Below are 25,982 nucleotides of genomic sequence, written 5' to 3'. Positions count from 1 at the left end.
ATTGTACTGTATATTGTTACTCTTGTTTGCCTTGTATGTCTACTGTACAAACTGAACTGGAATGACTGACTGTTCGCTTTATAAGTTCAATAAAGTTTGAAAAAAAAAAAACCTCTTCGGCCGCTCCCTTCTGCCGTATTTTGCGGCAAAATTATCCACACCCACCGGCGCGCTATGAATTGTGGGATATATGGGACCACGAAGCGTGCACCGGACCACGCTTGATATTTGGGGAAATCGACGGCGCATTTGGAGTATGCATTTGAAGTACACTTCGAATTGGGACAGCCGTCGTCGCGTGGCGGTGACGTAACCGCACTTAAAATGCGTACTTCAAGCGTGTAGACCCTGAATTGGGACACTGCCACCGACTGTATAAAACAGGGGTGTCAAACTCAAATATAAAGTGGGCCAAAATTCAAAACTGGAACAAAGTCGCGGGCTAACATTAATATTTATTGAAAAAAATCTTCCTCCAGATATAACAAGGAACTTTTTCTTACAGACTCAAATAAGTTTTGCTGAAAAACTGAATATGGAATAAGCAACTCTTAATACTGAACGATATATAACTTATATAAACATATATAACTTAATATTGCACACATGCAAAATTAAAATTCCAATTAAATAACATATCACTGGAATGCATTTCTTAAATAAAAATTGTATTTGCAGCCTTCTGATTTAAATTTTAGCAGTAAACTTTTTCCCCAGGCTAATAATAAATGTAAAAATAAAATAACAATAATAAACCAATAAAAATATCATTAAACGTGAAACCATTCAAGCCCATGTCTGGGAGTAGCAAGACAAATTGCACAAAGAAAATGGTAATTATAGCTCAGTTTGCTACACACTGATCTACTCTGATGCGTCCAAGCCAGATACCTGGCATCTCTTCTTGGATGCTAGTTCCTCAATGTCTGGGCTCAGGCTCTGAGCTGAGGAAATCCTCAGGATCGAGTGAAGGTGTTCATCGGTCAGACGTCTCCTGTGAGATGTTTTGGCCATCTTCATTGAGGAGAATAGTTGCTCACATAGGTAAGTGCTGCCGAACATGGAGAGCATCTGAGCAGCGTGGGTGCGGAGCCCAGGCATTGTGTCAGGGATGAAATGTGGAAATTGTGAAGCGCCCACAGCATCATACTTTGATTTCAGCGTGTCACTACACTGGAGTTCAATCAGCTCCATTTGGAGGTTTGTTGGTGATTTTACCACGTCAACTGCAAAAGGATTACTGAGCAGTTCAAATCGACATTTCTGGGCGTCAAAGTCGGCAAACCGCCGGGTAAACTCAGTACTGAGTACACAGAGTTTTTCAGCAAACTGTACGCATGGGAACACAGCAGTAGAGATTTGCATGTTCATCGTTTGGCAGCAGGGAAAATGGCCCAGGTTTCCTTGTAGCATCTGATTCTGCCACAGGCACAATTTCATTTTAAAAGCCCTCACTGCAGCGTACATATGTGTGATGATACGCCCCCGTCCCTGAAGCTGCAGGTTCAGCGCATCGAGATGGCTCGTGATATCACACATAAAGGCCAGCTCACACAGAAACTCTTGCTCCCTGAGCTCAGCTGTGTCTTGCCCTTTGCTTTCCAGAAACTGAAATATTTCCTCGCGTAGCTCGAAACATCTGTTCAGTACTTTCCCTCGGCTTAACCACCTCACCTCCGTGTGATACGGCACGTCTTCCGAACCACACTCCTCAAGAAAAGATTTGAATTGGCGGTGATTCAGACCTTTGGCTCTTATAAAGTTAACTACTCGTGTTACTGCGGTCATAACATGTTCCATCTTTAGGGCTTTGCCACAAAGTGATTCTTGATGTATGATGCAGTGATAAACAGTCAGCTCACCTGCACAGTTCTCCGCTCGCATCTTCTCCCGTACCCTGCCCACCAGTCCGCTCCTTTGACCACACATCGCTGGTGCACCATCTGTCGTTAACCCCACAAGTTTTTCCCATGGCAACTTCATTTCAGTTAGACATTTGGAAACCTCTTCAAATATTTCCTTCCCTGTGGTTGTTCCACGTGTGGCGAGACGAAGTTGGGATATAAAGTAAATACTCTTTGCAGTTTTAAAAAGACAACGCCACCCTGGGAATTTCACCCAGAGAATACTGAAAGTAACACTAAATCACCAGAAAGGCACTTAGGTTCGCTATACTCAGTCCAGAGACGAGGTTCAATGATCAACAAATTCACAATTTATTAATAATTATTTAAAACACCATATAAAAGCACAATCATAAATATTCAAGTACAAATATGCTTAAAAAGGTATTCAGAGCTGAGGCTTACCAGTGGAGGGGCAGGGATGCCACACACAAACTAAAGAAAGAAAACACACCCAAAACACAAGTGCAACACACTATCACACACACACTCACACTAATAAACTAAACAAGGCAGGTGTGTACACTCAAGGGATCCCACCACCAAGGCACCCTAGTCTCCTCCACGTCGGCACTCCGCATCTGAATAAAAGAAACAAAGAAAATTTTAATATATTACAACAAACTAATGTGTAGCACCGGGGGATAACCCAACTGCAGGACCACACTGGTGATCCACAGCTAGAAAAAGGGCCTCCCACCAGTGGTGTAACAGAGAATCCAAACTACAAATCAAAAAGCAATAAAACCACATACAATCTGAATAAAACTCTAAAATCTGGAGCAAACGGAATCGCCGTACTGCTCCAACTTGCCGTCCACAGACGATAAGTTAACAGTCAATCAATATGCACGCCAGCTGACTCCGATAACCGGCATGCATATGGCCGTTGTCCACGCCGACGTCCACTGTAAAAGCTGACAGCAGCAGGGAAAAAGTTCTCACAACGGGAACAGACGGTAAAAGCACAGCAAGGCAAAACAGCAGCACTTCAGTTCACGTAGCTTGGCGCAAAACTAAGGCCCACACTTCCTGCGAAACATAATAAATAATTACTATAAAAGAACAATAGAAGGCAGAGAGCGTAACAAAAGTTGATTACGTACCAAGTAAGCCGGGTCATAGAATGTAAGCAGAATAGCTCAGAGGAGGCTTCTATAGCTACGACCAGCCGCGATGGAGACTTTAGAGGAGTAACCCACAAACGATCTCTACCACACCGAGGAAGTCAGGTGACCAAAAAGGAGATCACAGGCAAGCGATGCAGAGACACTCAAATGGCCACTATTTATACCAGCGCCCCCTAATGGGCCAGGCTGAAAGTGGGTTGGACCGAGGGATAACATTCATCCTGCCACATTCTACCCCTCCTTCTTGCATCGTCGCCCCGACGATGAATTACAAAGACACCCAGATTAGTCCCAAGGCCTAAAAAATGCAGAGACAGCATGTACCCTAGGCTCAGAAATAGAGTTAGCAGCCCCTTGTGCCACCTCCCCTGTTGGTCTTGGGAGATGATGGATGTTTGAATGCTGGCCAGCTGTGGACCGGGTTGTTTTTCGCACCACCACATTTCTTGTATCAGAACTCGTAGAGAGAGCAGGAAGAGAGCTAGATGGAACTGGTGCTACACTCGGAGTAACTGTACCAGTGGCTGGAACATCGGAAGTTCGGTCTTCTGGTGGAAGCAACAACTCAGGGCTACTTGGAATCACTGCCACTGGGCTGTAAGATGGTGAAACATTTACTTGAGGAGCTCCTATGCTCAGGAATAACAGGTCACTGTCACATGATGAGTCATGTCCTGGTTCTGGGGAGGATATTTCTGGGCCATGTGAGCTACTGCTTGGAGCAGGCCCTTCTGATGGTGTAGCTGCCGTTACCACAGCCTTCAACAAGGTACGATGAACATGCTTCACACTGCTGGGATCATCTGCAGGTGCAATGGTATATACTGCCCCACCTCCTTTAGGTGCCTTCAGGATTCTATATACCACGGGTTTCCATCGATCTTGGATTTTACATCTCCCTCTTCCACTCAGATCGCGCAGGAACACCAACTGGCCGTCGTTCAATGGTGCCTCTTTCACCTTTTTGTCATGGTGCCTCTTTCTGCGGTCGGCAGCCAATTGCAATCGTTCCTTGGCTCCTTCGTGTACAACCTGTAGCCGGGCTTGATGCTCCTGAATCCACTCGTGCACATCTCCACTGATGGGGTCCGGTACTCTGCCCAACAGAAAGTCCACTGGCAACCTGGGTTCTTGCCCAAACATCAATAAGAATGGGGTTTCCCCAGTAGCCTGATGGGGAGTGGTATTATAACAGTAGAGTAACTGGGGCAAACATACATTCCAGTCTCTTTTTCTGGATACTGGCAGGGTCCGCAACAAATTGTGCAAAGTCCTATTAAAACGTTCACACTGACCATTTCCAGCCGGATGATAAGGAGTAGTGTGGGACTTCTCGATACCATAAAACCTGCAGAGCTGCTGGATCAGGGAGCTTTCAAAGTTACGACCCTGATCGGAATGGATACGCGCTGGTACACCAAACTTCGAAAACCACTCAGTCACGAGAACCTGGGCCACTGTAGCAGCACATTGGTCACGAGTGGGGACAGCCAATGTATACTTGCTGAAAACATCAGTCATCACCAAAACGTTCTCCAGCCCATTCCGGGAAGGTTCGAGCAAGGTGTAATCAATGGCCAAGATTTCATTTGGTCGAGAAGCCAACAAATGTCCCATGAAACTTTGAGCTGCTGGTTGGGTGTCTTTTGCAATTTGGCAACGTTCACATCTCTGACACCAACGAGCTACCTCAGCAGACATACCGGGCCAGTAGCACCGTGAGCGGAGAAGCGCTAGGGTCCTTTCCACCCCTTGATGGCCATGGTCCTGATGAACATGAATCAACACCTGCTCAATCAGTGCACTAGGCAGCAAAAGCTGAAGTACCACCTCGGCACCGTCAGGGCGATGAACCTGACGATACAGAACTCCTTCCCTTTCAATCAGACGATCCCATTGTCGTAGCAGCACCAGAGCAGGTGGAGCAAGCTGCTGCCGCTCCTCAAAGCTGGGTCGCTGCTTCCGTCTCCAGAACACCAAGATCTCCTTTATCACTGGGTCGACCTGTTGGAGGGCATGAAGATCAGGAGTAGTGAGATGGGGCAAAACCGTAATGGCAGCTTGTGATACCTCAGCTGGTCCCAGCCGCAAGGCTTGTTGAAGAGGTCCAGGCAAGGCTGTACCAGGAACCATGGCTTTAATCTCCTGAGGATCAGGTGGATGCTGGCGAGATAAAGCGTCTGCGTTCTTATTACTCCTTCCTGACCTGTACTTTAAGTCGAAGTCGAACGAAGCGAGCTGAGCTGCCCAGCGCTGTTCAGTAGCCCCAAGTTTAGCAGAAGACAAGTGACTAAGAGGATTGTTGTCGGTGTAAACAATACACTTGTGGCCCAACAAGTACTCTCTAAATTTCTCAGTCATGGCCCACTTAAGTGCCAAAAACTCCAGCTTCATGGAGCTATAATTTAGCATATTGCGCTCAGGGGGCCTCAAACCCCGACTGGCATAGGCTATTGGCCTCACTTTACCTCCCTGCTCCTGGGAAAGCACTGCCCCTAGGCCGGCATGGCTGGCATCCACTTCTAAAATAAAAGGCAAAGAGAAATCTGCATAAGCCAGCACTGGTGCTGTCGTCAGCTTAGTCTTTAATGCCTCAAAACTTTGAGCACACTCTGCAGTCCAGTTCTCCGCGACACCATGCTCTGACCTCTTCTTTGATTTTCTGCCTCCCCACTCTGCCACCAGTCTATGCAGAGGTGCCGCCAACTTGGCAAAACCCTCCACAAAACGGCGATAATAGCTGGCAAACCCAAGGAAGGAGCGTAGTTCCGAAACAGTCTTAGGAGGCTGCCAGTTAGCCACCACTTCCACCTTGCTAGGGTCCGTAGAGACACCTTGATCGGAGATGACATGGCCTAGGTAGCGAACCTCCCGCTGGAAAAAGGCACATTTGGCAAGCTTGGCTTTTAAACCTTCCTGCTGAAGCCGACCTAGCACCACATCCAGCCGCTCAAGATGTTGCGATACTGTTGATGAAAAGATTACAATGTCATCAAGATAGAGAAGCAGAGACTGGCACTGTTGATCACCGAAAAGGCGTTGCATTAGTCTCTGGAAGGTGCTAGGGGCATTACAGAGCCCAAATGGCATTCGGTTCCATTCAAATAGGCCGAAAGGAGTACAGAAGGCAGTCTTGGGCCTATCCTCTTCCGTAACTGGGACCTGATTATAGCCACTTGCTAAATCCATGGTGGAAAACCAACGGGCACCAGTCAGCGCATCTAAGGATTCTTCAATGCGCGGCAGGGGGAATGCATCTTTCCTTGTCTTGTTGTTCAGTTGCCGATAATCAACACACATGCGCGGGCTGCCATCCTTCTTCTTAACGAGCACAATGGGAGAAGCATAGGGGCTGCTACTCTCTCTAATCACCTTGGCCCCTAACAACTGGTTAATATGCTCTTTCACAACCTCGTACTCTGAAGGGGGGATGCGCCTGTAACGCTGCCGCACAGGGATATCGTCTAAGAGTGGAATGTCATGGGAGATCAAGTTAGTGCAACCCAAATCAGTATCATGAGCAGAAAAGACAGAGCTGTATTTCTTAAGGAGAGACCTCACCTGTCCCTGTTCCTCTGCTGACAGTTTAGACAAATCAATCCCTTCCATCTGATCCTGCACAGTAGGAGTGGCGGTGTGAGATGCCATTGTGGCTACGTTAGGGGGTATTTCTGTCACACCAGCGGGCAAACTGACCACATGAACATCTTCCAGGGTCCCTATAACGGTCCTGGGGTGAAGCAAGACCGCCGTGGTCCCTACATTAACAACTGGTATGTATGCAGTACCTCTAACCACTCGAACCAATGCAGGGGACGCTAAAAGTCCAGCAGGCAAGTTAACATCATTAGATTCAAATAACACGGTGGCACCTGAATATTGCTCCGAACAGGTGGCGGCCACTACTTTCATTACACCACCCGGAATGCAACATGCTCGCTTACCCCTCACTCTCACATGGCCAGACAAATCCAGTGGGGCTCTTATACTAACATCATGGCACTTTTGCAGCGCCTGCACAAGGGGTTTAGGGGCCTCGGTGACAAAGCCCAAACTAAACAATGCTTCACCGTGTTGCCCAAAAAGCTCGTGGTAACACTTCCGAATGACATTCATCCCCAATACACCCGGAACCGTGGAAGGTCCTACACCTGGAGGATCTTTAACGACCAACACGCCACACTGTGGAAGAAACTTGTCACAGAGCTCTACACTTAGCTCGATATAGCCAAGGTAAGGAATGGACAACCCATTAGCCGCTTTAAGCTGCAACCAATGACAAGCTTGGAGACGCTCTTGACCCCAGGACTCAAAATGCTGGCGGAAAAAACTTTCAGTAATGGTGGAGACCATGGACCCCGTATCAACCAAACAAGGTACTTTTATACCGCCCATGTCCACATCTATATGAGGACAGGATGAAATTAATTTGGAGACTGCCTCTGGACCATTAGAAACAACCCTTGAGCCAATAGACACCCCACCCGAACTGTGGCTCGGCAATACGGAGGGTGCTAGTTTTCCGAAGCCGTATTTAAAGGAGAGTGCCTGCGATTATGCAGAGGGGCCTGCGAAGGAGGCCGGGAACGAGGGACGCGTTCCCCATCACACTCCCGAGCAAAATGTCCAGGTTGCTGACAACGACGGCATATAATGGAATCGCCCCGTCCTGAGCGAGGCATTCGATGGGGGCCCTGCAATCGAGCAATGCTCTGAGTGAGCTGATTAAGTTGCTCCTGCTGGCACTTTAACAATTCCTTCATCTCGCTCATCTCAGACAATTGGGTAGACTGGGCTATTCCTGAAGGACCGCTATGGACCCCATACTGAATGCCATAAACAGAAGGGACAGAACTGCTTCTATGCCTAACGCCACTAGGCAACCCTTCACGTTCCCACCTAATAGCTTCCCCTCTAATCTCCAGCAATGTCAGTGTTGGCTGCCTCCTTACTAGCTGCTTTAACTCCCGCCGCAAGGTACTATCTAAGACCTGTTCAACAAATTGATCTCTTAATAAAACGTCAGCATTGGGCATGCCATTGGGGGCACTCGATTTAACTTTTTCCATAAGACCCAAGAGAGCGAGGGAAAACTCTTGCAGTGTCTCACTTTCCTGCTGTTTTCTAGAGAAGAAAGCTTCCTGCAATGCTACATAGGAGTCTGAACAGCCATACAGTTCTTGCAATATAGTGATTATCTTAGCAGGATCAGTCCTCTCTGCACTAGAGCGATATTTGATCTCCTCACGTGCTTCCCCTTCTAGGTGGTCAAACAGGAAAAATGCTTTATCAGCCAAAGACAAATGACGTGCTCTAGCACAACCTTCTATTTCCTCCAACCATTCATTCAACCCTATACCTGATTTTCCTCTAAACATAGGGCACTTTCTGTCACGGGGCACAAAAACTAGTCTCTCTGCTACAGAGACACCAGCCGTTGGGGGGTTAACAGATGATGCAGTTGAAGTAGAAGGTGTAGCACTAGTACCTGACCCAACAGCCCTCTCCTGACGCAGCCTCTCATTGTCTGCTTTCAGCTGCGCGATCAAGTCCCTGAGTTCCTGTAACTCTTCCTCCATCTCTGTAACACAGCTGTGAAATCCCACACCAAAGTAGCTGCTGCTTTGCCTTTATTCTGTACAAAATAATATAAAAAAACAATTTACGTTACACCAAACAAAAAAAGAACACACGTCTCTGTTTTAAAGAGTATATCCTGTCGACAACAACGCCAAGTTTGTGGCGAGACGAAGTTGGGATATAAAGTAAATACTCTTTGCAGTTTTAAAAAGACAACGCCACCCTGGGAATTTCACCCAGAGAATACTGAAAGTAACACTAAATCACCAGAAAGGCACTTAGGTTCGCTATACTCAGTCCAGAGACGAGGTTCAATGATCAACAAATTCACAATTTATTAATAATTATTTAAAACACCATATAAAAGCACAATCATAAATATTCAAGTACAAATATGCTTAAAAAGGTATTCAGAGCTGAGGCTTACCAGTGGAGGGGCAGGGATGCCACACACAAACTAAAGAAAGAAAACACACCCAAAACACAAGTGCAACACACTATCACACACACACTCACACTAATAAACTAAACAAGGCAGGTGTGTACACTCAAGGGATCCCACCACCAAGGCACCCTAGTCTCCTCCACGTCGGCACTCCGCATCTGAATAAAAGAAACAAAGAAAATTTTAATATATTACAACAAACTAATGTGTAGCACCGGGGGATAACCCAACTGCAGGACCACACTGGTGATCCACAGCTAGAAAAAGGGCCTCCCACCAGTGGTGTAACAGAGAATCCAAACTACAAATCAAAAAGCAATAAAACCACATACAATCTGAATAAAACTCTAAAATCTGGAGCAAACGGAATCGCCGTACTGCTCCAACTTGCCGTCCACAGACGATAAGTTAACAGTCAATCAATATGCACGCCAGCTGACTCCGATAACCGGCATGCATATGGCCGTTGTCCACGCCGACGTCCACTGTAAAAGCTGACAGCAGCAGGGAAAAAGTTCTCACAACGGGAACAGACGGTAAAAGCACAGCAAGGCAAAACAGCAGCACTTCAGTTCACGTAGCTTGGCGCAAAACTAAGGCCCACACTTCCTGCGAAACATAATAAATAATTACTATAAAAGAACAATAGAAGGCAGAGAGCGTAACAAAAGTTGATTACGTACCAAGTAAGCCGGGTCATAGAATGTAAGCAGAATAGCTCAGAGGAGGCTTCTATAGCTACGACCAGCCGCGATGGAGACTTTAGAGGAGTAACCCACAAACGATCTCTACCACACCGAGGAAGTCAGGTGACCAAAAAGGAGATCACAGGCAAGCGATGCAGAGACACTCAAATGGCCACTATTTATACCAGCGCCCCCTAATGGGCCAGGCTGAAAGTGGGTTGGACCGAGGGATAACATTCATCCTGCCACACACGCATTGATTTTAATCCTAAAAGTTCTTCCGTAACACAGAGAGTTGAGTCCACACCACGGATGAAGACTGAAAGCTGGGCAGTATCAGAGGCGTCGCTGCTCTCATCCACAGCGAGGGAGAATGCAACGAAACTGTTTCCCTTCTCCATCAGCTGGTTATTTAGATTGTTGGCAAGTTCACGTGTGCGATCAGCTACTGTGTTTCTGTTCAGGCTAACATTTGAAAATGCTTGCTTTTTCTCTGGGCACACAACGTCGCAAACTTTCATCATACAACTTTTCACAAACTCTCCCTCACTGAAGGGCCGGGCTGATTTTGCGATCTCTGCTGCCACAACAAAACTAGCCTTTACAGCAGCCTCACTTTGTCTTGTACTTCTCTTGGTGTTTCGTTTCATAGTGTGGTCTAATGTTGTACTCCTTGGTTAAAGCCACATGAGCTCCACATACAAGACAAACAGGTCTGTCTTTTACATAGGTAAACAGATATTCTGTCTCCCACCTGTCCAGAAAGCTCCTGTTTTCGTTCTTTCTTTTCGCCATTTTGGGAGAGGTAGCGCGGCAGTATTCGCGCGGTTGCTATGACTACAGTCAACAGAGGAGAGGGCGTTAATGGGTCCTGTCCTGACTGACGCGCCAAAACGCCAACAGAGCATTCTGGGATTTGTAGTATTAGCAGTACATGCACTGTATAAGACCGGCAGGCCAGCTCTAATAGTAATTTGGTATGGCCTCGCGGGCCAAATGTAATTAGGCTGCGGGCCAAATTTGGCCCACGGGCCAGAGTTTGACACCTATGTTCTAAGTGGATCTGTGCAGTGTAGCCGTCAAAGAAGACAGAGATGGTAGAGTATGAGAGCGACACCTTGGCAGTGACTCCAGTTCGGTCTTTAGAGAGCTCCACATTGTGAACCAGCTGAGGCAAACTACTGAGGGTCAGGATTGAGTTGTCCAGCTGGATAACAAGCAAAGTGTAGAAAATAGTAAGTGAAACATCTGAAACACACAACCGGTTGATTTCGCAGCAACTATCATTAGACTGCACTGACTAAACTGTGGGTGGAGGTAGCTTACCCGAACTGTCCCACCTTGTTCCAGATGAATTTTAATGCTGGGCCTGTCCAGAACCAGTGTCACACTGTCCAAAAAGGTCACGTCTTTACGTCGACGTTCCCGGAAGTTCCCCAGAACATGGAAGTCTGGTACTGATGGAGTCAAGACCAGAGAGTATGAACACCGATCCTCAACAGAGTTAACCTGGCCATGGAAGTCAATGACAGTGGGGCCAGTCACAGTGCATGTGGAGTACAACATGCAGCTGGTAGAAAGAAAGGAAACAAACAAGAATGAAAAAAATATCACGAGGTGCTGCTGAACGCCAAACCAGTGGGGAAGAGACATTTTATACATATTCATTAATTGAATACAATTAAATTTTCTTTATATAGCACCAAATCACAAACACAGACTCAGGCAGGAGTATCCCTCTGTGGGGACCAGTAAGAAAGTGATCACAGACGTTTCTTTGAAATACAAATACAGATATATTTACATGCCGTTGCCTTCACAACGCTCCAGAGGGCCACAGCCAGAAATCTGCAGAGCAGCAGTGTCAGAACAGGTGAGACTAGAGCAGGTTTCCAGATCTGAGCTCAGCACTGCACCGTATTCATGCAAACCACCTGAAATGAGGGTTTAGTTTAGTTTAAAAACTCAAAGATCGCTGACTAGTTTAATAACAACTGACAGAAACATCATGGTAACATTGAAATACAGAACACATGGGTCAAGTTTTGAAGCCTGAGATTCACCAACCATCATATCTGCATCCACTGATGTCAAAGAATCTTTGATACTGACGATTGCTGGGACCGAACAAAACAGCCATTATATCAGTTGTGATACCACCAACCTGAGCCTCAAATGCCTAGACAGCAATAAACACAAACAATGTTACAATCACAGAGTAAAGACAACTGATTTCAGACAGAAGAATGGATAAAAATCTACTTGTGAAATAAACATGTCTGAATGATTCTTACTGATATGGAAACTGTCTGTCTACTACAGATTTTTTTTGAATGTGTCTGTGTTTGGGGTTTTTCTGTTGATGTTCTTGTTGTTTTTTGTTTTTGTCAATATCTTAACATATTATTTATTATCTGTCACATGCAGAGACTCACCACTGAACCAAATGCCAATATTTCCACAATCAAAACAGTTTGTGTCCCAAAATTAACTGGAACCAAACCATACTGTAAAGTAAACAGAGAAGATTCAGACACTATTAGGAATTCTGAAAGTGTTCACCAATGTTTAATATGATAAAAAAAAATCATGTCAAATTTTATTTTTTGTTCTTACACAGTTAATTTAGTCTAAAACAACTCACATTTTCCCCATTGAGCTCCATGATAAACAACACATAGCATTCCATCCTGTTCTGAATGGTTGCTACATTGTCATAAATCAGCTTTTGGATTTCAGCATTGGGTTCATTTATCCAAAACTCAATGCTGTCTGAGTCCGGTGCAGTCCCCACAAGACAGTCACCTCCAGTTCCAGGGTTAAAAAAGTTGTCGAAGCAGAATGCAATGTTTTCACTCATGAAGGCGACCTGTTAGAAGTCAAAGACACAACTAATCAGTGATACTACGTCTTTTCTACAAACCCACTAGTTGCCTCCTCTAGCTCAGCATGACGCACAGCTCTTGTCAGGTCCTGGCATCGTACTTAATTAGGGGAGGCATGATTAGATGATGAAGACAGTGTGTGAATGTGTGTGTGAATGGGTGAATGACTGAATGTAGTGTAAAGCGCTTTGGGGTCCTATGGATTAGAAAAGCGCTATACAAATGCAGGCCATTTACCATTTATTTAAGACTTGCTGTGCTGGTCAGCCTCTCCAGTAATCACACCCTGAACCCACTGCTCCACCCCTCCGGTCCAGCCCAGCTACAACCTACACCCTGCCATACTAGCAAACATGGTTATCTCTCTGATAACGGCAAAAACTGCAGCATAGATGGACGGATGTTGATGTGCCTTCGCTGTACCATAGATCCAGTCAGACCCAGAGGATCAATCTTAATATATTGATTCCACTGTTACAAAGATGAAAACATTTTTTATATATTTAATTGAAAGCCAAATTGGCTGCTTAATATTAAGATAGAAAGAAATAAAATATAGAAAGACAAGCATAAAATACATATTTAACCCATTAATAATCATCTACACGAACGATGCATGGGGTTTCTCTCACAGGCATCACATCAAAACGGCCGCCTCAATGAGATAAGAAAGAGTCAAGAGTTTAGGTCTCCTTCATGAGGTTTAATTTTTTCTTCACATTTGAGCTCCTTTTTCTGTGAGAAGTTTTTGTTTCATTATTTTCTCATTCATAAAAGAATTCTTGAACAAAAATGTCCTCCTGCTAGAAAATCTCAGGAGGTATATCGAGGCGATACTCATCAGCACAGGTGGGGATGACAGAATTGTTTAAAACATAAAAACATCAGGATACTCACATAGATTTGCTCGTACTTCTGTCCATAATAAGTGATTGGACATGAGCTGATGTCCAACACTGAAGAACCAGTGATTATCTGCCAAGCTCCTGAAGATATGGAGGCACATGAGTGCTGTGAGCTTTAGTCTTAGTTGTTTGGACAAACAGGGAGTGCAGCAGGTTCAAACAGTAACATCATGAGTGGATAAAACAGTGTTTGTTACTAAAGAATCAACATCATGAATTTACAGTTTATACTATAAGTTAGCAAACCTTAAAAACAAAGATGCACAATATTTGTTAGGTTATTAAAGCGTCATTCCCTTTAACACTTTAAATCTTTCTGCTCTTTTTTGCTCAGGGTGTTTGTGCTATGTTTATGTTGCTTCCACTAAAGTAGGGGTGTCCAACTCCAGGCCTCAAGGGCCAGTGACCTGCAGGTTTTAGATATCACCCTGGGTCAACACACCTGATTAGTTCATTACCAGGCCTCTGGAGAACTTCAAGATATGTTGAGGAAGGCCGGTGTCCTGCTAAAACAAGCAGGACACCGGCCCCCGAGGAGTGGAATTGGATACCCCTGCACTAAAGTGATGGGAGGAAACACTTAAAATGGCTTCCAGGTGTGTGTTTACCTGACACTCCAATCAGAACAGACAGGACAAACAGGAGGTGGAGCATCTTAAAGGAGGCCAATCAGCTGACAGAGACCTGAAAGCCACACAGTTGCGACATTTCTGAATGGACAGAAAATTAGTGAAAAATACATTGTGAAAATCTTGTACACCAACTCACTCCCTCTAAAAGTCTTGCTCCATGACCTCGACAAATTCAAACTTCTGTTTTTTAGCAACCACTGATGCTGCACTCTGCTTAGTCTGTGGGTAACTGTGGGCTGCCTTCAGACTCATACAGGCTACTAGAGGACTTTTTCATCTTGATGACCACTTTTACCTTTGGTGCTTAGCATCTTTTTCAGGGAGCTGCTACTGTGACATCAACAGCCTTACAGCCTTACAGCTCCATGCAGAACCTGTATGTGACAGATATGACCAGGAGCTGTGCAGAGTTGGGACTGAAAATGCTCTGATTTTGACATTTACAGAGAGCTTCACTGGAAATCAAGTTAAGTGTTCACAAAAATATGGTTATTTCACAAGTTAGTCCAGGATGAAAGTGGTGGTGCTGGCAGCATGTGACCAATCACAGACATGGAAATGTCTCTCACGCCTGAACCTCTTCCAGGAATAAAAACATAATATTCCAGAGAACTGATTGGTCAGTAGGCAGTGATTTCATCACACCTTTTAATCTCTAATCTGTAATTTAGTACAAGATTACATCTTTGCCATTGTGCTTTAGCTCTCGTAAGTCATGAACTGCCTTTGGTACAACATCCCAGGTGATCAATGTTGTTTACTGTAGGTAACGTGGGGGAAAATAGCGACAGACACAGAGTTTGTGTGTTAATACTGAGGCTGTTAAACAAACAGAAATGGATTTAAGTTGTTGTTCGAACATCTTGCTGCTCCTGTACTCATCTGTCAAATCTGATTCTTCACATAGACACTTGACAGATTTAATCTCCAAACTAGAAGTTTATTTTTATAATCCAACACCAAGGTTTGAAACCTTCACCCTCAGAGAATAAAGACAAGTAGAAATATGTCCTTTTTTTAAAATACGCACACTAATGAATATCATAACTGAAATACAGTGCTACAGATCCCCATGTGGAAATCAGCCTATTTATAATTATTTATCATCCTTCGTGTTATGTGTTTATTAGTCTTCCTTTGTCTCTCAGAGCTCTGAATTGTGGATGTATCCACTGAGCGGTGCTGCTGTTTGGTCCAAAAGCTAAAATGAGAGTAGAGGTGTGCAGCGTGTCCAGCTTCTCTTACCTTCTGCAGCTCTGATGGAGGATGAGGAGGAAGGAGGAGGTAGCAGATGGGCAGATTCATCTGTTGGTGTCTCTGTATGAGACAAACTGCTGCTCTCTCTGTCTCTCTCTCTTTATTTGCATCCTTCAGGCGGTCCACACCCCAGAGGAGAGAAGAGGTGGAGTCCACAGTGGAGCTACCCGATGTGAAGTGCTCGCTACTGATTCAGCACTGTGTGGGTCAGCACCACAGAGGAACAATGAACTGTGTGAAGAAAAAAAAATCAATAACAATGACACATCTGAAATCACTGTTTCTAATTTAAAGCAGTGAAAAGCAAAAAGTGAAAAAAGTACAAAAAAATGTTGATTTTAGAAAAAATACAGAAAGAAAGAGAACATGTGATCAGACAGACTGCGACAGGCCTACTCTCATACTCTCAGATATTTCATAAACTCTGTCCTACGTCAACTTTCCAGATAAGAAACAAATATCTCTGCACTATCAAGAAACAGCTGGGCTGTCCTTGGCCCTACAACCAGCACATCCAGGCAGAGCTTATTGTACCTACAAAGGCTCCACGGAGACTAAAGTTTATTTAGGTGTTACCAGAAAAATGGGTTAACCCCCCACCAACAAAAACAGTGGATTATTATTCCAGTAATCCATTTGTTGGTAATAAATACAGTCTAAATGGAAAATGAATCTAAACTTTTACCTTTGGAAAATATATGCAAGAAATCTCTTAAATCTATTCATCTGAAACAGGGTCACTTTCAATTCTGCAATCATCAATACCTGAAGGTTTCTCCAGTAAAACTATGGTAGAAAGAACTACAATGAAACATCACCATGAAATAAGTCAAAACCCATCAAACTCTGTTTCGATTGGAGTTTGTTCCCATAGCAAAAACACACATTACATGTTAATGTTAGCATTCGAGGATAGTATTACGAGCAACTTTAGGAAATTCACAGACACAGAGTTTGTAGAAGGCAACATCGCATTCAGCGCATGTTGAATTGAATATGAATTTTCATTGTTTATTTAATTTGATAGAACAACAAGAATCCTGCATGACTTCAGAAATCATGTTTCCACTAAGTATTTACATCGTAATGCAAATGAAAAACACATAGCAAAAAATGGTTATCATTAACAGATGAAAGGCTTTAGTTATTACTGGTATTAAACATGAGATATTTAGTTAGAAAATTGTAGGATTTTCATTTGTAACTTAGGTTTCAACCTCAGTTTTTACGTCACTCCACGCTTTTTTGTTTTTGTTCTTTTTTCAGTCGTTTTTGTTATCTTCATAAAGGGTCTTCTTCTGTTTCTTCCTTCTTTGCCTTTTGCCTGTTCCTGGTCTGGATTACTGTATTTCTTACGCTACCAGCTTTTGTGTGTAACAGCTGCTAGCTTAAAGATAACTATTTTAATTTTTGGATTTTACTCTGCGGCCAAGCATCCTTCACTTGGTTGGCTATTGTCATCACTTGAGCCCTTAAAATGTAAATCAGCTCTGAGATGCTTCTTTTAGAATAATCTGAACAGAGGAAAACTACAAGGATATTCATATTACAGATTTAAAAGGGAACTCTGGAGTAGAGTGGGTTTGAGAGTATCTCAGGGTCTTGTTCATTAGTGAGCGGAGAGTGGATCAAGAGACTAACTGATGGTTTGGTGTGGTGTCTGCAGTGATGCTGAACAGTTGGATCAGGATGAAAGAGGAGGAAGGGGAAAAGCTTGAAAAGCTTTCTATAGTCAGTTTATCCATTATTTGAATATCATATGATGCATTTGAGTACACAGTGTATTTTCACATTATCATATTTGGGTTATATGTGTGGTATCTTGTTACTTTGACAAAAATATTGTGTTGGAATCAGTATACGTCACTGTGGGGGTTTGTATAAAGCAGTGAAAGCCTGGCGTAAACATAACGTTAAAGAACATTTTCTAAAAAGCAGAAAAGCAACTCGAGTTGTTGTATCTATGTCATAAACACATCTACATACTTATGCATATAGATATAATAACAAACAGCAGCACACAATCAGCGTGAACCCCATGTACCCTCATAATTATATTGAATACTGTACCTTAAGGACCTGACAATATTAAAGAGAAAACCCCAACAATTAGATGAAGCCCCTATCAGCAAGCACTTGCAAAAGTGATGTGAAAACACATAGTGAATGAAAGGGGCTGAGTGATGAAGAAATGCTCAGTGCATTATGGGAATCCCCCAGCACCCTGGGCCTAGTGCAGTGTAACTAAGGGAGGAATCCTAACTACACACGTTATCAAAAAGGAAAGTTTTAAGCCTAATCTTAACAGTGGATGCCTGTCTCCCAAATCCAAACGGTCTCCCTTTCGATTGTTAATTATCATAGAAACCCAATATCATAGCAAAGTGTATATTAGACATGTTTCAGTACTACATACAGAAATTTCAGTACTAGCAGGGGGAGATAATATATTTAAAGACAAGAAGTTGCTAGTGAGCATGTAAGGGATGAAGTACATGCCAGGATAGCCAAATAATAGTGATTTACACTAGTTGATCTTAAAAGTAATAAATAAACCAAGTATTTTTTCAGGATGACTCTAATTATATTGCGCAAATGGAAGAAAACAGTCCTACATATTTGTTTAATATGTCCATTGAAGGACATATCCTGGTCAAAAATGACACCAAGGTTCCTCACAGTGTGACTGGAGGCCAAGGTAATGCCATCCAGATTGAAAATCTGATTACATAGATTTTCAATCTGGGGCAATAATTTCAGTTTATCTGAGATTAGAAGCAGAAAATTTGAGGCCATCCAGGTCTTTATGTCTTTAACCTCCTAGGACCCTGCGTCCACATATGTGGACATCACATTTTGGGTTATTTACACCAAAATACTCAATTTTGCTCTGCAAGGGCCTGATATCCACTTACAAGGACATTATACTGCTACTGTTCTATCGAAATGTTAAATGAATATCCTCATATGTGGCTCTCATGTTTCTTAGAAACAAAGATTAGGTTTAAAAAAATCTAGTAATTCTTTGTTTTTACATTCATCAGGTCCCAATCAGCCCAAATATCAAAGAGAAATTAAAAATGCTGTGGAAGAGTTCGGGTCTTAGGAGGTTAAGACATTCCTGCAGCTTACTGAATGAGCGTGGTCACATGAAAGAGGTGGTGCTCGCAGCATCTGACCAATCACAGACATGGAAATGTTTACTGGCAGTGTCTTTGATACAAGAATTAAAAAATTGTCTGTGATTCAGTGCTTTTGCCCTAATGACGTTGACTTTTTCTTCATTACTATATCAACAATATAGTCATGTTTTAGCAGTGACCTACAGAAAACTTCCTGCTGTACAATACAATGCAAAAATACCCATTTTATTTCTCTTACATGCAGTGTTATCTAAATAAATTCAATTACACACAAAACGTTCTCTTTGTGAGGTTTTAATTTGCCATTGAAAAAAGGAGCAACCAGCAGTACAGAGTATGGCAGCAGTATGCATGGCATTTGACAAAGAAGGATAACAGGCATAGTTATCTTTCTGCCAAGGTCACAGAGTACAGTCAGAATGTTGCATGCAAACGATAGGTTGTACAGTTGAGTATGTCTTGTATTGTAAGATTATATGAACACAGAACATTAATATGGAGCCTGAAGCACTAAATTCTTTTAACTGTCATCATGTTGCTGGTTTGCATATCAGTAATATACAAGCTGGCTCATTTAATACTTTCTTTGTCTGCATGCGGAATCATCCAGGTAGGGAAATCCCAAAAAGTTAATTCTGTTCATCTGGACGTAGCGTTTTAGGTGGCAGAGACGTTTTGTCACTCATCCAAGTGACGTATTCAGTCTGCAAGACTTCTCCAAGACTGAAGATGTGTGCAGTGTTATAGCAATCTGAAATAAATTTACACACAAACAGGTTCACTTTGTGTTTCTCTCACTGAAAACGCTACGTCGAGATGAAGAAAATAAACTTTTTGAGACTTCCTTTGTTGTCAATCAAGGTGATGCTCTTTCTCTTACGCTGTTTGCAATATGTTTAAACAATTTAGGTAATACGTTGTATGACTCACTCCAGTGTTTTGTTGTATGCCAGTGATATTCCCCTCCGAGTACAGGAGTTATCTGCAAAGCAAGGTGAATTTGCTTTGCAAGTTATTCTTGTTAAAGATCAGTTAATGTTAGCCGTGAAAAATGATGTTATTACCTGAACGGCATTCTCTGTGTCTTAACAATTACAGGAAAGTTACTCAACAGTTTTCAGTAGCTGTTGAAAGATATATTTTTAAGTAAAAAGCCAGAATTCACACTAAAATCAGAATCAGAATACTTTATTGACCCCTAGGGGAAATTATTTGAAGCCAATCAAAACAAAAGTCCCATTCAACTACTACCTGTGAAACCTCCCTGTGATAATCAAACTTTATAACACCTCTTATCACATCTGTAACATTTTCTCTGAAATTAAATTTATAAAGACATCAGATGTATTTAGCTGTACCATTGGCCTTCGAGTTTAACAGATTTTAAAAAAGAAAATAAAAACTATCAGCTTCTGAGTATTGAGAGTGCCACTTGGAGAATGTTCTTTAACATTTGCAGCTTGGTCTGTTATTCGACACAGTAACATGAAGGATTATAACAACACACTTACAGTTCAGCTGTGAAGAGATTTTAGGTATCTCTTAAATAATCATCTCAGGGCTATCACAGTGAGGTTTCTCCAAGCCCCCTGCCTCTACTTTTCGCATTTTGTTTTGAAAAAAAAAAAAAACCCAACCCCAAGTGTAATAACAGCAGCAACACCAAAAACTATAACAAAACTGACAATGACAATCCATCCATCCTCTGTGTGTCCTCCTGGCGGGCCTGCAGGTGAGAAACAGGTGTGAGGTGTCAGCTGTCAGGTAGGTGATGAGTGAAGAACAGAACAGAATCCATTTCCTCTTCAAACTGCTGTCAGACATTATCTACTGCACTCTGATCACATCACTCAGACCAGCTGCTTTCTACAAAGTCTCATCAACAACATCTTTAGAAACAAACATCAACAACCAGGAAGCAGCTTCACCTCTGATCACACACACACTCAATTCTGCTCACTCACCTGGAGGATCAACATGAAGGTAGATGATACTGATGGGATCGGTCTCCAGATGAGCTCTCCTCTTGCGATTTGTTCCTGTCGCAACGCGACACTCGTATGTTCCAGTGTCATTAATGTTCACATCGGTCAGAATCAAAGACACGTCTCCATCCTTCATCTGTTTGTCCTGCAGATCCACCCTGTCTATAAAGTATGGATGCTGCTTGCCTCTATCGGAATGACCATCCAGGATCAAAAACACATACTCATCCTGCAGGTCAGCTCTGCTCCATTCTACTACTGTGATCAGCTTCTTGTTTGGAGCTCGACACTGCAGAGTGACGTTCTGCCCGACGGTTGCTGTGGTGGCTGTGAGGTTCACGTGGACTGAAGGAACGAGAAAGTTACAGAGAAATGAGAGGATGGATTCACGGCTTTGATGATATGAAAGGAGAAGTAAAAATGAGTCAAAGACACATGAAGGGGAAGACAAATGTGCATTTTCTTTTCAGGAAGGGGGCGAGTTACATTACTGCTTCATTAGACATTCAAACATAGGTCACTTATAAGTCAATGTTCCTTACAACTTTGTTCAAGCATTACGTTTGATGTACTGTTGCGTTAGCATAGATCAAAAGTGAGATTTTTCCAGTACATTCAATCACACGTAATCCCTGAGGTGAGCGTTTTCTCTCTTGGTCGCCTGTGTTTTTGTTGTTATTGTTGTTGTTTGTTGTTGTTGCCTTAAAAAAAGGGAATCTTTTGAAAAGTTTTACTATTTTGAAGTGACTTGTGAAAGTAACTAATAGAGACATGTTACTGTCTTTTGTTCCAAATGTTATAGTTTTTTACACAATCCTGTGCAATAATATACACATATGATTATAACCCTAGTTTTATTATCAAAGGTAATGCAAAGATATGCAGATGGATTAAGGACTGATCACTGGAACAAGCCGCTGCAGTTCTACAAGGTCGAGAGCTCTGCAGCAGGATGAGCTTGCAACTCGATGAGCTTGCTGGACTTTTTCTTATGTTTGCAATGATGTGATCATTGCAAACATGCACACACACACAACACGGAGGAATCACCACCCGGAAGACCGTTCCACTATGGGCTCAAATTGTGGTCATAAATATTTTGTATTTGTAAATCAGAATGTGTAGTTGTGAACTGAGTTTTGTAACCTTGTAAACCAAAATATCTGAAAACTTTTATCTTTGTGCATCTATAAATGAGAATTTGTGTGTTTGCAAAAAAAATATTTATACAAGTTATAAATAGTTTTTGTTTAGGTCTGGTTACAGATACAAAGCAAAAAACTATGTGCAAAACTGTGCTCAAGTTTCCTGGATGTGTGTGAGTTGTTTTGTTTTTTTTTGGTCCTATTTTGGCCCGTTTGGTACTTTAGTGATCAGAATTATTGTCTGAAGGCCAATACAGCTTTGCCGTATAGTAATTACAGACAAGACAGACGGGACTGGAGGATAGGAAAGAGAAAAAGAAATAAAGAAAGGGAGGGAGGAAGAGAAAAACAGAGCGGACAAGGGACAGTATGAGAAGTAATACTGTAAAAACGCTGGATCACCTGTTGAAAGAAAAAAATGAAAATGAAAACAAGCATCAAAGAGCAACACAATATGGGGACCACAGCAACAACCTAGATAATTAACAGTAAATAGTAAATATTGACAGTTGTTTTGCAGCATGCAAGACCGACAGCGCACAATGTGCTTTGAGGTAGCAGCCAAGGAATATATAGTTTGTATCTGTGATCACCCATGTGTACACCGTTGTGTACACCCTTGTGTGTGAGTGCACTTCTATTCAAAAGGTTTCTCCATGTAACGATCTGATAGAGGGTATAGGGAGCAATAGCCCATAGTCATGGGGGAGTTCCAGGTCCCAGACATCCAGAGGCCCCCAGTGCATCAGAACCCAAAGAGGACCATTGGAGGGGTAACCTTTCCTCCCAGAAAGACCTGAGGACAGCCCCAGGAGTAGGGTAACCCAGCAGCCATGGTGCAGAAGTCACAGGGGACTGCAATGATGTGCCCGTGGGCTCCGCCGGCAGCCAGCCACGTCAGAGCAGACCAGGACCCAGCGGCCCGAGGTCTGAGGGGTCCCCCACCTCCCAGAATGGGCCCGAGTCAGCCACGGGCGCCAGGCCCCGCCAAACAGCCACTTGGAGTGTGCCGGTACATGAGCGCCCAGCCCCGGATACCAAGAACCACCAACTCACTAACGGTTGGGGCCGTCACTGAGGAACACTCAGCCCCCTGCAGGGAGTGAGGTGAGGGGAGATGTTCCCAGAGAGGTGGAGTCTCTGACCCAACCTGACATATAAACACAGACAAACAGGCACACACAGACACAAAGATGCATTCCCACCCTCATGCACACATATACAAATACTCACACACTCGTCCAACATGGAGACAAACAGAAATAGACACTACGCACACACTCCCCAAACATCCTCTATACCCCAGGACCAGGTACCCTTGCCCCCAGAGGGACAATCCACCTTTAGACCCAGATGTTTACCTGCTGTGTGAGTTTCAGCTTCCAAGTACAAATTTTGATCCAATTTTTTTTCCTTTCAGCTAATTGGTCAATGCCATGTCAATCACAAATTTTACAATCCAATCAGAGAACAGATAGATATGGCTGTCGTAGTGGCGCAGTACTGAGCTTCAGGTCGTGAAAGGGTAATACATTTTGAAGCTGGAGAACGGTGACAGCGCTCTATCTAAATATCCCATAATCTAAGCTCGGTCCCTTAACTTTGGGTAGCTGTTAAAAGGATAAAGTTGCCGTATACCAGAAACACTGACATGAGACACGGACCTTCAAAGTAAAACAGGAAACACACTGACTGAACTCTAGACATGTAAACTTAACAGCAACTGGGGAGACAGAACATAGGAACCTGAAACATGGTACAAAAACGTCACAGTAGACATAACATGGAACACAGGGAAGCCATATTACAGAGCCAAAGAACTAAACCTATGATAACCATAACTGAGACCTAGGGAAACAAGAAACAGTACAACAAAGGACTCAAAACATAATCCATAATATAAAAACACAAGATCTCTTCAAAATAAAATAGGAAACATAATGAGACGCAGACATGACAACCAGAACTTGACAACGTAAGACACAGACATGAAACACATGAAGAGCAGGGGAGACTTAACATGGGTTGGAAACACAAGGGGGAACTAATAAGCAAATGAACATAGGAGGCCTAATGAGCTTAAACATACTATAAACATCAAAATGAACTAAAACTCAAAACACTGGGTCATAAGACCCAGGATTGTGACAGAGGGCACAAACACATTGCTCTTATTGTAGCTTTCCTTTAATGACTTCCATTGAAATTCAGAGTTTACACTGAATTTCTATTATTAACTGTAGAGCTGTACATTGCTTATATAGGAAGGCTGCTAAGACCTTATAACAGCAGTTAGCCTCTCTGACCACCTAATCCTGTAAAGTTAATTTAATCTGTGGTTTGTTTTAATTGACTCCTGACAACTCCTATGTATAGGTTAAGTTTAACACCAGCCAGGGAGGAAGGGAGACCATGACAATGGACAGGAGACACAGACAATATATACACCACAGGGAATCAGGGCAGAGAGGAAACACCTGGGAAACACGGCTGCACATAATTTAACTGACGAGCCAGGGAAAGCAAAACTGAACAAGATGCACACAGGACAAGAGACTGTCAGAATAAAACGGGAAACAAGAGAAACTCACATCGAGACGCAGACTGACTAAATACAGGGAACAGAGGGAGAAGACAGAGACAAGGATGAGAGGGCACGGGACAGAGAGAGTGAGAGAAATCACACCGAGACACGATTGGGAGAACAGGCGAAGAAACATTGAGAGACAAACTTCACAGTGAGGCACAGAAAACTAACAAAGGAGATACTGGAGAAGACACACAGAAACAAGACTAAGACAAACTGGACATGGAAGGAACCAACACTCAGTGAACTAAGAACAAGAGCAAACAAATTCAAAACACGGGGTCAAAACCCAGGATGATGGTATTACCATCGGCCAAGCTGAGAGAAAGTAATGTAGAGGATTTCAATATAGAGAGCTGGTTTAATGACTTTCTGAATTTGTTATCAGTGGAACAGACCTTTGCAGTTCTATTACAAACAGAGACACACAAAGACACTGGGACACAGAGAGAATGAGACCAGCTCCAAGTGGACATTTCTTACAGATGTCCTGATGACAGAATCCCCAGAGAGCATAGAAGCTGCTCGTTTCAGATTACAAGCATTCAGCATAATGAGAAGTGTACACGCTCAGCAAACTTGCACAGGCTGCATTGCATAATGGATTGTTTCTGGGTGCTGTGAGACTCATCAGCTCTACAGTACAAAACCTTCCTTCAAACTAGACATTACTGTATTGCAAACACTACCCTAAATGCCATTGCTATTTAAAATCTGTGAAATTTGCCACTTTTTAGATTAGTTTTATTATCTTATTTCTTTCATCTGCTTACTGTTTTATTTCACTGGTATTATTATCTTGATAGATATCTTATCTATTATCTTTCACTCTTTCATTATCTTTCCACCATCTAAATACAACCAGCACACAGGGCTGTTTTTCTTCTCAACACATTTTACATGTGGAAATGACAATAAAGCATCTTTCATCTTTAACCTGTGTGTTACAACCCGAAGAGGAGTTTGACAGAGAAATAGCTGACACACTTAACTCACGTCAATATTCTGATTCCCTTAAAAGGAAAAACAAACACAATTTTCATTGACTCGATCACAGCACTGACAGTAACACAGACTGCAGCTCACCTCTGACAGTGAATCGGTCCTCCTGAGACACTGAGCTGGACACACAGTTAAGAAAATGATGGGTGGAATATATGTGCCAAGTCAAGTAGTAACAGAATAAACACTCACCAGATTGCGATACCTCTGCAATACTGTAAAATAATACGATTAGGGCTCCCACTGTTCCAGACATTTTTCCTTATCATCAGGGACAAAAATGTCTCTTGGACACTTTCACTTTCATTTTGATGACGCACAGAATTTAAACGAGTCCTTGAGAGTACTCTAATTTAGCCTCCTTTCTCTCTTCTGTGTCCACCTGCTGTGGCTTCTCAACTTTCACATTTCAGTACAGCTCATGAATCACACACTGCTTTCCGCTGTATAAGCTGCCTCTATATGTTAAAAGCATCTTTATCAGTATTGGAAATACTGGCCCCGTATTTACTTGGTGTCAAATCTATATCGGGATTTGAAGTAAGGCACAGCACTAGTGTGTAAATCTGGTTTTAACAGCTTATCAATGAAGTGTTTCAAAATGTAGTTTTAAAATTCAAATATGTGCACATTTTTATTTAATTTTTTTAATGGAAAGTTATGGCCACACATCCTATCATATCAAATTAATAAGAC

At 42.9% G+C, this 25,982-nt stretch overlaps 2 protein-coding genes and 1 long non-coding RNA gene across 4 annotated transcripts; all 3 read right to left on the bottom strand.

Annotated features, from left to right (window-relative positions):
• Positions 1-8,094: 8,094 nt before the first annotated feature.
• On the bottom strand, positions 8,095-10,041 carry LOC146578986 (uncharacterized). The gene is made up of 3 exons (XR_014890219.1): positions 9,743-10,041; positions 9,451-9,668; positions 8,095-9,217 (listed from the first exon to the last, which is right to left on the bottom strand). It is a non-coding gene; the product is annotated as an uncharacterized LOC146578986 (long non-coding RNA).
• Positions 10,042-10,244: 203 nt separating this feature from the next.
• Positions 10,245-11,876, bottom strand: LOC146578985 (uncharacterized). The gene is made up of 4 exons (XM_085260288.1): positions 11,813-11,876; positions 11,550-11,679; positions 11,072-11,315; positions 10,245-10,952 (listed from the first exon to the last, which is right to left on the bottom strand). Exons 3-4 carry the CDS (start codon positions 11,309-11,311, stop codon positions 10,404-10,406), a joined length of 789 nt encoding a protein of 262 aa, XP_085116414.1. The 5' UTR covers positions 11,312-11,315; positions 11,550-11,679; positions 11,813-11,876; the 3' UTR covers positions 10,245-10,403.
• A 326-nt stretch (positions 11,877-12,202) lies between these two features.
• LOC146578984 (programmed cell death 1 ligand 1-like) lies at positions 12,203-25,573 on the bottom strand. 2 transcript variants are annotated; one of them, XM_085260377.1, is made up of 7 exons: positions 25,479-25,573; positions 20,532-20,897; positions 15,413-15,655; positions 14,144-14,219; positions 13,528-13,616; positions 12,390-12,614; positions 12,203-12,252 (listed from the first exon to the last, which is right to left on the bottom strand). In XM_085260377.1, exons 1-3 carry the CDS (start codon positions 25,540-25,542, stop codon positions 15,609-15,611), a joined length of 477 nt encoding a protein of 158 aa, XP_085116503.1. In that variant the 5' UTR covers positions 25,543-25,573; the 3' UTR covers positions 12,203-12,252; positions 12,390-12,614; positions 13,528-13,616; positions 14,144-14,219; positions 15,413-15,608. The 2 variants fall into 2 exon arrangements, 1 of the variants encoding a protein (XP_085116503.1); XR_014890218.1 differs by lacking the exons at positions 12,203-12,252; positions 12,390-12,614; positions 13,528-13,616; positions 14,144-14,219; positions 15,413-15,655 and adding an exon at positions 18,862-20,293.
• Positions 25,574-25,982: the final 409 nt, after the last annotated feature.

This window comes from Mchenga conophoros, linkage group LG3, assembly GCF_057382185.1.
Source record: "Mchenga conophoros isolate Kocher_MC1m ecotype Shallow Benthic linkage group LG3, M_conophoros_male_GT1.1, whole genome shotgun sequence".
Lineage (NCBI taxonomy): Eukaryota > Metazoa > Chordata > Actinopteri > Cichliformes > Cichlidae > Mchenga > Mchenga conophoros.
Note: the sequence above shows the minus strand (reverse complement) of the source record. Positions and strands in the feature narration are given on the sequence as shown.

What these genes read in the sequence shown, in the direction of transcription:
- LOC146578985 (XM_085260288.1), bottom strand. Translation starts at nt 11,311, where the DNA reads ATGTTGTACTCCACATGCACTGTGACTGGCCCCACTGTCATTGACTTC. An exon ending in AACAAGGTGGGACAGTTCGG is followed by an intron (nt 10,953 to 11,071) that starts GTAAGCTACCTC and finishes CTTGTTATCCAG; the next exon opens with CTGGACAACTCAATCCTGAC.
- LOC146578984 (XM_085260377.1), bottom strand. Translation starts at nt 25,542, where the DNA reads ATGTCTGGAACAGTGGGAGCCCTAATCGTATTATTTTACAGTATTGCA. An exon ending in TGCAGAGGTATCGCAATCTG is followed by an intron (nt 20,898 to 25,478) that starts GTGAGTGTTTAT and finishes TCGTTCCTTCAG; the next exon opens with TCCACGTGAACCTCACAGCC. An exon ending in CCTTCATGTTGATCCTCCAG is followed by an intron (nt 15,656 to 20,531) that starts GTGAGTGAGCAG and finishes TTCTTCACACAG; the next exon opens with TTCATTGTTCCTCTGTGGTG.